The 12,575-nt window shown below is 35.8% G+C and overlaps 1 protein-coding gene across 1 annotated transcript in view; it reads left to right on the forward strand.

Moving 5' to 3' along the window:
• Nucleotides 1-12,575, forward strand: part of LOC105813267 (25-hydroxycholesterol 7-alpha-hydroxylase) — a 216,173-nt gene that overhangs the window by 188,000 nt on the left and 15,598 nt on the right. Inside the window, exons 3-4 of the mRNA XM_012647917.1 lie at nucleotides 7,583-8,173; nucleotides 8,645-8,851. Coding sequence (XP_012503371.1) covers nucleotides 7,583-8,173; nucleotides 8,645-8,851 — 798 coding nt within the window. The remainder of the gene's footprint in view (nucleotides 1-7,582; nucleotides 8,174-8,644; nucleotides 8,852-12,575) is intronic.

The following is a 12,575-nucleotide window of genomic DNA, read 5'->3' on the forward strand; positions in this document are numbered from 1 at the left end:
TGTAATCCTAGCATTCTGGGAGGCCGAGGCGGGTGGATCGCTCAAGGTCAGGAGTTCGAGACCAGCCTGAGCAAGAGCGAGACCCCGTCTCTACTAAAAAATAGAAAGAAATGATCTGGACAACTAAAAATATATACATATAAAAAGAAAAAATTAGCTGGGCATGGTGGCACATGCCTGTAGTCCCAGCTACTCAGGAGGCTGAGGCAGAAGGATCGCCTGAGCCCAGGAGTTTGAGGTTGCTGTGAGCTAGGCTGACGCCACAGCACTCTAGCCCAGGCAACAGAGCAAGACTCTGTTTCAAAAAAAAAAAAAAAACAAGTTGCAGAACTCTCTTCATAGTACCTAGGGAACCTCACTTTCCTGCCACCCGCTGTCATTTTGGTATTATTTGGCTTGGTTATTAAGAATAGTAAAATGTATACATTAAAAAACCAGAACATATTTTTTTAATTAATGCCTTCCTTTTGTAGAACAGTTTTAGGTTTACAGAAAATTTAGCAGATAGTTCAGAGAGTTCCCATATACCCCATCTCTTCCCATCACAATTTTGCCATTGTTAATGTCATGTATAAATGTGGTACATTTGGTAACAAGTGATGAGCCAGTGTTGATCCATTATTAAAAGTCCATGATTTGCATTAGAGTCTACTCTTTGTGTTGTATATTCCACGGATTTTTGATAAACGTATGAGACATGTATCCACCATTACAATTCTCACACAGAATAGTTTCCCTGCCCTAAAAATCCACCTATGTATTCTTCTCCTGCCCCTGAGTCCCTAGCAAGTGGTGGTCTAGAATGTACTTTTCATTTTAAAATATTCATTATGCTTCAAACTTTAATAAAATATTTGCAAAAACAAACAAACAAAGAAAAACCCAGCAAGATTACAACATACCTCAAACATCCTAAGGGCTGGGGACAGAAGCTGTAATGTTTTGAGCTCATCCTTTTATGAGGACCGAGATATCCAACTATATTGGTTATCTGTTGCTGAGTAACAAATCCTCCCAAAATGTAATGGCTTAAAACAGTTGGTCTTGCCTGAGTCAGTTGTGTGGCTTGAGTCATCTGGCTGCTGGATTGGAGCAAGATGGTCCAAGATGGTCTGGATATGCCTGGCTGGGCCTCCTCGTCCACATGGTCTTTCATCCTTAAGAAAAATTCCTTACATGGCATCTAACAGGGTGTTTCAAGAGAGTGAGAGGAAAAGCTGCAAGGTTTCTTGAGGCCTAGGCTCAGATATTGTAAAACTTCATTTCTACCACCTTCTGTTGGTTAGACTAAGTCACAGTGAAGCCCAGATTCAAGGGTGGGGAAAGAGACTCTGCCTCTTCCTGGGGGGCACGGCAGAGTCACATTGCATAGGAACACAGGTGGAGAGACAGAAGAAATTTATTGTAGCCATCTTTGCACACAGTCTTCCAATTTATCAATCTTCAATGTATTTCCTGGGCTAATTCTTCCCTTTCTTTGCTGTTGTCTGTCCTGTCTATGCCCCGAAGGCTGATCTCTACAGATGAGATGACTCATATTCTTTTGTTCTCTGACTTCCGGTTATATGATTGCAGTGAGGGCATGAAGAGGTTGCTCCCAGCTCCCCGGCTCTCACCAGGCTCTGATAACAAAGTTCACTCTCCTTCCTTCCTTCATGGGATAATTGAAGACTGAGGAATAATCTTCCTTAGGTCCCCACATATCTACCAAATGCACCTTCATTTCACAATTATCCATGCCACATTTTTTCCAATTTCAAAGAATGTTTAATCCATTTACCTGTTCCCATGACCTTTTCTTCCTGCCTCCTCTGAGCTGGTATTAATATATCATAATTTATTTCTCTCACACACACGTATCTTCATTTTTTTCTTTCTTGGATTCTTACCCTAGCTTATAACCATGCGTGAGCTTCTTCTATTTTCTCCTCTAGTTACTTTCCACTTTTTTTTTCTCTTTTGCATCCAGATTTTTCAAGCGAGTTGCCTACGTTTGCTGTCTTCAGTTGCTTATCTCCCAGAGCCCTCCTAACCACAACCAGCCTTCTGCCTGGCAGAGGTCACTCACACTCACCTGACTAGCTCACTTCTCATTCCTCCCTAAAACACTCTGCTACTCCTTCACTTTCCTGACATTGCCCCTTCTGGTTCTTTTGCTGACTCTGAGGAGTCTTTATCTAGATCCCCTCTCTGCATGCCTCTTTCTTAGCTTAATTCCTGTATCTTCCTCTAACCAGCCTTGGAATTTTATGTTCTATTCCTAGAGAGGCAAAATTTTGTACATACAGTAACTTAATTTCAATGCTACCATTTTAATGTAATATTTGGGAGGAAAAAAATGATTCAATTTGATGAGATCGTCAGCATGGTTGAGTTTTCCCATGAACAGGCAGCATGAGTTTCGTCACAACTTGCTCCTTTGCCTGGCAGCTGGCAAGTCTCTTCCAACAATACTTGTTTGCACTCTGATTTCAGAGAAACCAAAATGGAAAAAAAATCATGCGTCTTAGAAATAGAGGAATTGTTGTATATAACATAATCCTCACAAGGCTCCCCAAGATCGTGTATCCACCTACCTCTCCAGCCCAGACTCTTGCTACTGCTTGCCCTGTGTTTAATGCACCATTAATACACCACATTGTTTGAAATTTCCTCCTCACACACCATGTCCTTTTGTGCCTCTGTGTTTCCTTTTGCTGTTCTTTCTGCCAAAATGCTGTTCTTCACCTGACTGGTGATGGACACATCTTTTGAAGCCACAGTCCCATGTTACTTCTCTCAAAAACCTTTGCTAACCATCTCCTATGTTCGGCAGCCTTTCCCAGGGGCCACTTATTCCCAGTATCACTCTTGTCAGAGCATTTACTACATTGTGAATTTATTGCTAATTCACTTGTCTATCTCCTTTTATTATTCTTTTAGCTCCTCTATTACCAACATTTAGTCTAGAGCTCAGCATTGATTGATTCACAACAAATATTTGATGGGGAAATTCCTAATACCTTAGAGCTGATTAAATATTAATATTAATACTAGAATGCTGAACAAATAAAGATCAAAGCTAGTGCTTCTCTTCTAAATGAGCCTTGGGCTTCAGGATACCAAAACTGCATTCGTCACTTTAAAAAAAGTCCTTCTTACTTTAAATCATTAGCACTTGTGTTTCTAATAAGTAGCTACAACAAATGACTGAAATTTCCAGGCTTTCTTTTTAAATACATTGTGCAAAAATAATGTAAAATGATTAACCAGAAACTTGTGGCAGATTTGAATAACCGTACTCACTTTTCAAAAAACAACTCATTTCTGCTGACACTCGATGTCTTAATCTCAGATACCAAAAAGCTTGCTGAATTTCTAACGTCTAAATAATCTGACCATGGGTGTGTTTTTGAACTCAACAGTAGATAACCACAGTTGAATATGCACTATACTTCCCTTTCACTTCTTACTAGAATTTGGATAAATTCCTGTCAAGAAATCCTGTTGCTGTATATGATTCTGATGACCAGTTCACAAAGTAGCTCATTTAGAAAATGTGAAATGAAGAACAAAGTCTTCCACTCTTGTCTCATAATGTGATTTCAGTGAGTGTATGTTCTTGCATGATGAGCAAATGATTGTCATCCCCCAAAGTCTCAAGGGACACGGATGTCATCTTAATAAAGAAATTAAAAGGTACATCTTTTCATGAGGAACCACGTAAATTCGTGACCTGTCGCAGAAAATAGTTCTCTAATTGGTTTTGTGTGGTGGTGCAGCGGAATCGTTTTCCCTAGATGTCACCCCAGCAAAGCACCACTGTACATCATTGTCAACAGCTAGTGAAATCTCCTTAATAAGAGGGGGAGTACATAAATGTGGCCATCCTCATAAAGTAAAAAGTTGGCTCATAATCTACTCTCCCAACTAATATTTTCAGCTTGAGATTAAAAAACTAGTGAAAAAACAGCTAAACATGGAGATTAAAAACTTGTAATTATGGGAAAAAATTTTAAATTCAAATTTGTCTCATATTTGTTGACTGGGCATTTCTATTCCAAGCAGCCAAATAGTTGCCCTGAATTCCCATAGCTATATCTCTATATAACACCAAATATCTGAAATGAAAACATCAAAATTCAATTTATAGTGATCCAGATGTTAAACTCTTTATGTATAGGAGATCAGGGTGAATGACCAAATTTTTTTTAAGTACGTTTACTGACCTACTTCAAATCATGTAGCTTTACCTTCCTAAAGAAGTATCTTTGAAGGAAGTGAAAAGGCTATTGAGTTGGGAAAGGATCATGCACAGGTTATACAGGAATGCTACAGCTAGTATTGTAAGGTCCAGTCAGCTTCTAAAAAGGGAAGAGCATGAAATGATTGGCAAGGAAGACATTAAAATTTTGACACCATTTCAAATTTACTGCCTAAAAGGATGATTTTATATTGTATTTTTTGCAGCCGTAGGCACCATTTTGACATTTAGACAAATGCAAACTCTGAAATTCTTTAAATCAAGATATCGTATCAACTTCTGACAGCATTCTCTTCTCTTTGGAAAATATGACGAAGGGTGTTGTTAGTAACTTGTGATCTTATGAAGTAGGTAACATGCCTGCTGACACTGGACATTCATTTACATAAAATCACACTGGAGCAGAAGTTAATTTTGCTCCAGGAATACATGGCCTTCAGAATACGTTTGCAGAAGATTTCCCTTTGTTAAGAAATTTAAATTCATTTTATGAATGTATATGAGTTTTCCTAACTGTCTGATTAAAGATCACAAAGAAACTCTGGTTTTGCATCTCACATTAGCAGATGGTGGACAGATGGTTTAAATTAATATTAATTTTGGAAAACTTCACTTAAATTGTTTATACTGAAGATTAAAAGTTGGAAAGCCAGCTAACATCTCCAAGGTTATTAGTACTTCCAAACCCACTTGAAAAGTAAAATCCAGAAAATCAAAACATCTACTTCTAAAGCAATGCACCGCTCAATAAAAGAAACACTAGGCAAAACACGGTGCTGATAGTGAAGAAAATTAAAATACGAATGAGAAAGAGAAAATACAGGTCCTAGAGTGAAGAGAGCCTTGAAAAGAATGAAATTTTATCTACAAATTGCTTTAAACTAATTAGTAATCATTTTTTAAAAGAATTTATATACAAACAACTGCTTATTTTTTAAAAAAAATTTATTAGTAATTGGTTGCTAACCTAGACAATTTTTCCACATTCAACTTTTATTCCCTTTGACATATAATTTCTTCCTATATTCTCACTCCCAAGGGTGGGGAGGTGGCAGAGAGGGAGAATGTGTGTATTTGTAATGAATCGTAGACAAAACAAAAACTCTAACATGCATGCAGCCTTTACTTCAGTAGACCCAATAACAGGTATCTCATGCTGTCATGTCTGAATATATTCTTGTCTTATATTTAGATGACTGTAAAAAATTGGTAGGAAAAAATTCACAATATACTCTAAAGCTTGTATGTTTTACAAACTAAACCTTTTATACACTCTCCGAATTTTAAGGAATAATTTAAAATAACCCTAACGATATTTAGCAAAATCCTCCCATTTAATGAAAGAAAGAAAGTACTAATCACCACCTATGAAAATACACAGCTTTGCCTAAAATTATATCCTTTGCAAAATAAGAGAATTGAGGGATTTTTTTTCCAATTATTTGTCAGGCAGATGCTAACAATTTTATTTAATTAAGATGCTACAGTAAAGCAGGTGTCATAAAGTATGCCCAAATCCAGTTGAGTCCTTTTTGCTCTCCCCAGAGCAAAAATAAAAAAATTGTTCAGTTTACTTTGTAGAATACGGTGGACCAGAATGAGTAGCCACTTCTACCTCTACCCTCATTCCTAGATCAGCTCACATTAGTAAATGAATTAAGGGGAAATGGAGTGAATAAAATTCAAGTTGTATGAATAATTTTTAGAAAAAAAAATCATAGCACATGTATATTCATGTATTATTAAAAACTTAAATTCTGTTTTAAAATTATAAAGCAAAACCACATTTATCTTGTTTCTAGGATTAGGTTGAACATTATTTCAAAACTTCATCCTAAATATCTTGTAACAAATTGAATTTCTGTGATGCTATTTGAGTTACCATAAATAACAAGTGAGAAGCATTCCTCTAAGAAAGTTACACACACACAGGAATAATGAAGTGAAAACAATAAATAATTAGACATCACCATTTTTAGAATCATCCAAACTTTCTGTGTGTTCTGGAGAGACTTATTAAATACCATTATTGAATACTACCTGCATAATATTTCTAATTAGAAGGAATTTTAAAACAGCACTCTAGCGAGAGGAGACAAGCAATGTGTGAGAAAAAGAACCGTGCATGGGAGTAACTTCTTGTCCAGGCTCTGCCACTAAAATGGCAGCATGACCTGGGCCCTTCCTCTTCTGACTTTCTTTAGCTTTCTCGACTGATAAATGCAGGAATTGAGCTAGGAACTCTCCAAGGTCCCTGCCAGTTTTGAGAGACAAACCATAGTATGACTGTGTTCCTCAAAATTCCTCCTTAGAAGAATCCTTTGAGGACCTTATCAAAATGGAGACTGTAGGTCCCACCTCCAAGCCTCATGAATCAGAATCTTGCAGAAATCCGTATTTTTAAGAAGCACCCCAAGTTTTTTTAATCAGATAAGGTTGGACAGCACTGATATATAAAAAAGATAAATGTCATCACCTCAAGGAACCCTTGCTGATAGCACCAGACAGGCTGAAGCGAACTCCGCTTTCTACTTCCCTTACACCAAGTTCCACTTGGGCTATGTCACTATCCATAGCAATACCATGAGTTCTTTACGTCATTTTACCTCAAGAGGATAAGGGATCCAACGAACTGTCCAGATCTCAATAAATATTGTAAATAAATGCCTGAATGAATGGATGAGTGAATGGTTGCTAGTTTGGAATCCTGTGTCAGTCACAAGTCACTATGTGACCTTGACCATGTTACTAAACCTCCCTCAGCCACTATTTCCCATCCATAAAAATGAAAATGCTGGCATTTGTGATTTTTTGCTAGTATCGAATTTGACATTTATTTGTGAGTTCCTGCTTCATACTGCATGGCCATTTATTTGAGTTAAAATTATTGTTTTGAACAAAACTAAAATGACAGATCTAAGTACAAAAAAAGCTCTTTATGAAGTGTAAATAATCAGAAATGGAATGTCATCTCACTGATTTGTTTTATTTTCCTTATTTTATTGTGGAAAAATATGTGAAGTTTTTAAGTCAAGGCATTATGAGAATATTTAAAGGACATTTAACATGTTTGGGTACCTTAGTTAAAATAAAAATTGAAAGAGTAACTATCTCCTTAAAGGTCATTAAGAATTTCAGATATTTAATTTCAAGCTTCTAGAGTTTTTCCCACCATAATTCCATTTTCAAAGGAAAATGGATCTTTGAATGAAATGGAGTTTTCAAAACTTTGCACCTTAGTTATTAGGGTTTTCTTAATGTTGATTAAAATATTTTTAAACTTAAAGTATTTATTTTTGTTTTGTTACAAATGAACTCATATATATTTTTTTTTTTTAGGGAAGTACATAACATTTATCCTGGACCCTTTCCAGTACCCGTTAGTGTTGAAAAATCACAAACAATTAAGCTTTCGAGAATTTACTAATAAATTATTAATGAAAGCATTTTCCATCAAGAAGTTGTCAGAGAATGATGAAATGAATGATGAGCTTCACCTCTGCTATCAACTTTTGCAAGGCAAATCTTTGGACACACTCTTGGAAAACTTAATGCAGAATCTAAAACAAGTGTTCGAAGGCCGACTATTAAAAACCACGAGTTGGGATACGGCACAATTGTTTACATTCTGCAGCTCAATAATATTTGAGATCACGTTTACAACCATCCACGGAAACATTCTTGCTGGCAACAGAAAAAAACTTATTAGTGAGCTAAGAGATGATTTTTTAAAATTTGATGACAAGTTCCCATATTTAGTATCTGACATACCCATTGAGCTTCTAGGAAATACCAAGTCTCTTCAGAAGAAACTCATAAAATGCTTAACCTCAGAAAACTTAGCTAAGTTGCAAGGATGGCCAGAAGTTTTTCAAATGAGGCAAGATATCCTGGAGAAATACTATGTGCGTGAGGACTTTGAAATAGGAGGTAAGAAACTTTGAATGAGTATGAGTACTTGCCTAAAATAAAATAATTTACAGTAGACCTTTGAAATAAAAAGACAAAATGGCGACCTTGAAAATTTTTATGCTCTTTCTAATTGGCTAATGATAAAATGTTTTACTCTGAAACAACCCTTTGTGATAATTGATTTTTTTTTTTTTTTTTTTTTTGCTGAGGTGGTAAAACAAGATACTTAATGGTGATAATGAGAAAGAGTATAACTAAGCTGCATTTACTCCTCTTATCTCATCCCCCACCTCCCCACCCCCCCACACACATTACATTTTAAACTATTCTCATTAAGCAGAAAATTAGACTTCAGAAGCCTATTGGTTCTCATTAGCATGCACTGATCCTTGGCTGGGTCTGTGTCCTAACATCTTTTAATTAGCACATTGCAAATCTAATCAGTGTAATAAACGCTATTAATCTTCCTTTTCACTTATTTTCTCCCAGCACATCATTTAGGCTTTCTCTGGGCCTCTGTGGCAAACACTATTCCAACTATGTTCTGGGCAATGTATTATCTTCTGCAGCACCCAGAAGCTATGTCAGCGGTGCGTGACGAAATTGACCGTTTGCTACAGTCAACAGGTCAAAAGAAAGGGTCTGGATTTTCCATCCACCTCACCAGAGAACAATTGGACAGCCTGATCTGCCTAGGTAATTTATTTTTATCTGTTATGAAGAAAAGAAGGTATCTCTCTACAAACTCGGTTTATCACTCATAGCTGTTTACCAAGAGGTAGAGGACACAGCTGCCTAATTGACATAATAACACCCATTTACATCAATTATAAATTACGTAGTTTATAGCCGTAGATACTCTCATTGCATGTAAACATTAAGGCCTAGGTAATTAACTATGCAAGGTATGCAAAAGGCTAAACCAAAGCTTTGCAATTACTTGAAAAAAAAGTTGATGCCTATTAAGTTATTTGATTCTGAGCATCTGTTGGTATGCTAATGCTTTCCAAACATTGCTGCACTATCTTGTCGAGAAAAGTATTTGGGGATTGAAAGAGAAATTATTTCAGAAAGGCACCTTGTGTGCAAAATGTATTTATTCTTCCTTAAATAGTGTCTATATTTTCAGGCACGGGTTAAGATGTTTTATATAGCTTGGAGTGTATGATTCTCAAAGATGTAGAAAAAATGTTTTCCAGTTTTCCATTGGAAGTTCATGATTTAAACACATTCAAAAAAAAAGAAAAGAAGGAAGGGAGGGAGGGAGAGAATGGAAGAAAAAGAAAAGAAAAAGTAACAAGTACAAACTGGTGTGAAATCTCGATATTTTGCAAAATATTCATGACTCATGAGATAAGCATGGTCACTATTTCAAATATGTTTGAGATTGGTAGCGACTAAGGTTTTTTCTATTTCAAGGCAGGCCTGTACCTCAGTGATACAAGCTTTTGATCGTAGCAGATTGCATTCCCCTTTACTGGTTTTGAGAAGGCTTTCCACTACCACTACCTCAGTAAACTTATACTCCCAAAGCTAAATTCCATATCAGTGAGTTATTCTCTATTTCTTCTGTATTGACATTTCATCCCAGGATATTCTTTAGGATACAATATTCCAAGTCCCTTTGTACAAGTGCGGGAATAAGTGTTTATGTATTTCTGCTGCTTTACTCCTTTGACAATGTAAGCAAGTATTTTAGCCTATGTTGGCCTCAATTTTTTATCTTTTAAATATGTTCCATGTTCTTTGATGGGAACTTCTGGGAGCAAAGGCCCTCCCTGTCTTGGTCAATGTTTATCACCAGTGGACATTGAGAGGAATGGCCCAAGTGTTCTAGAGATTGTTCCCACTGGTCAGGCTAAGACCCACTGGAGGAAGCATGCCTTGTACTGGCAATCAATTAGGAAAAATGTGTCACTTTGTAGTTTGCTGTCTTTTGCATACATGATCAAAGGAATTTTATATTTGCTTTGAGACAGAAAATAATCCCAACATTATTAAAATATAAATATAATCTATTATTTTTCTTTGTAGAATTATTGGGGAACAAATACAGAAAATTTGTGTAAAATTCTGGGTAATTGGCTCAACCTAGATACACAGTATTTTCTGGGTTGAAGATTTGCAGTTTCTTTAAAGATCTAGGTTGCATTTCCTAGGTATTCGAGTAATTTCCATTGCATTGTATGAATAAGACGATGCAGACTGGAAGTAATGCAAGTAAACTTCAAGGAGTATGTGTTTGTATTCTGTATGCCGTTATTACTTACAAAATTTAGTTGAAAATCATCAATTATCCTTTTATTCCCAATTCCTTGCTATTGAAAGAAAAGATCATTTTTAAATTGCAACATTAAAGCAAAAGTGTTTAAATTTATTTGACCAGAAGAAATGGCAAATTCAAGCACTATAATTTGAGTCCATTTAAGCCCATAACTAGAGCTAGAGACTTTCACCCTTGGATCCGTCATAAATTTACAGCTCTCCTATCATTAACAAATGAATAACAACAAAAATCTCAAGTGAGTTTTGATCCACCTGCCTAAAGGCACTACCTTCAGCGGCTGAGAAGGTTCATTAAGGTTCATCACAACCTTGGTTACCAGCAGAGGCCAGTGTTGTTCATTACGAGAATTTAAAATGATGGAGCTGGTTGTGATCTGCAAAACTGTGTTTATTTTTTTCTTTGACAAGATAGAAGGTTTTGTGCAGATTATTTTTATAGGAATCAGTTACACAACAGATAGCTTCTGCAGATAGTCATAGCTCAATAGTGAGCGTTTACATCAAAAGAGCATGAACTGGAGGTGCAAAGACAAGGCTTACACAATTAAATGTTCACAGTGTACCACATGGTATGAGTGTACATGCTTGTCCTCATCTTCTTAAGGAAAAAGTTCTATGTATTGTAAATACAGTGTTTTTATAAAAGATATCTTGAATTTTTATTATTAAAAGAAAAAAGATTACAATGATAAATAATGCTGCATTTTTTATCAGGAAGGAGAATTTTGGTACTAATACAGCAATGGAAAAGGAGACTCTTCTTTTTACAGAGATTTTGCACGTCTGCACACTTTGATTATAAAGCAGGGGTGAGAAGGAATATCAGACTGCCACATTCTGTTTAAGTACTTCAAAGTAATCGTCTGTTGTAAGAGGTTATGATAGATTTGTGCTTTTCCCCAGTCTCTTGAAAATCTCTTTAAAACCATTCTACTCTATTCTTTTAGAAAAAGAAAACAACTTTTTATACATATTTATGTATCTTATTAAATAAAGATTCTGCTTATCATGACCTCACTAAAATGTTTATCTATTAATGTTTAGTAAAGATCTCTACCATTACATTTAAATGAAAATTTTAAATAACTTACTAGATACAATGAGGTTCAGGTTAAACTGTTAATTGGGGCCTGAATCTCAATAAGAAAAGTGACTGATAGAATGGAAGTTTGAGAAACTCTGAGAGAAAAGAATTTTTTTTCAGTTTTTCCAGAAAGACAAAGCTGGGGTGAAAGTAGGATTTAGAACTGCAGGTTTCAGATATGGGGGAAAAAATGGATAAAAGATCATTCAGAAAGATGAAGATAAGAAAACAGTTAATGCAAGGAGAGAAAGCTCTCAAAATTGGATTAACAGCAAATAATCTCAATGAATACTTCATATGGTTTACCTGAATGATGTATGTAAATAACAGTGTAGTTCACAGAGTGGATGCTCAGTAAACGTTACGTATTGTTATCACCAAAATGATATTTAACTTCTATGACATCCCTGTGAAGTTTATATTGTTTTCTTCAATTTCAATTATAATATTTACGAACATCATACTCAATCTACCTACCTTACCCCACAGGAGTGCTCTTCCTACTCATCACCCGTGAAAAGACCAAACACACTCTAGTAAGAACATAAAGCAAAGTGGAGTATAACTCCTGAATGGATCAGGTGAATTGCAGACACCTAATGTTGTTCAATTACATGTCCTGAAATTCAGAAAAGTTACACATAGGTCCCATTGAGGGACACTGAAATAAAAGGAGGTGCCCTAAAAGTAGAGCTGGGCAAAATCTGTAATACTTCTTTAAAAACAGCATATTGTCAATTATAATAACTCTGGAAGTATGAGCTTGCAGTGATTCCCTGTAAAGATTATATTAAAGATTTCGAAGCCCATTGTTGGTGAGTAGTTGAGGGGAACCCAGAAAGGAATGATCAGTTGGAAAAAATAAAGGTCCTTTAATAGCAAATAATTATTATTAGACATAGTCCATGTTAAATATATTGATGATTTCAATATTTCAAAGCAACTTTATAGACCTATTATTTCATGGGATCCTTACCAAAATACCCTGGAGGACTGTGGCAGCTATTATTTTGCCATTATTTTTACAGATGAGAAGAGTCTCAGGGTGCT

The sequence above is a fragment of the Propithecus coquereli genome, unplaced genomic scaffold (assembly GCF_000956105.1).
Source record: "Propithecus coquereli isolate 6110/MARCELLA unplaced genomic scaffold, Pcoq_1.0 Scaffold277, whole genome shotgun sequence".
Classification (NCBI taxonomy): Eukaryota; Metazoa; Chordata; class Mammalia; order Primates; family Indriidae; genus Propithecus; species Propithecus coquereli.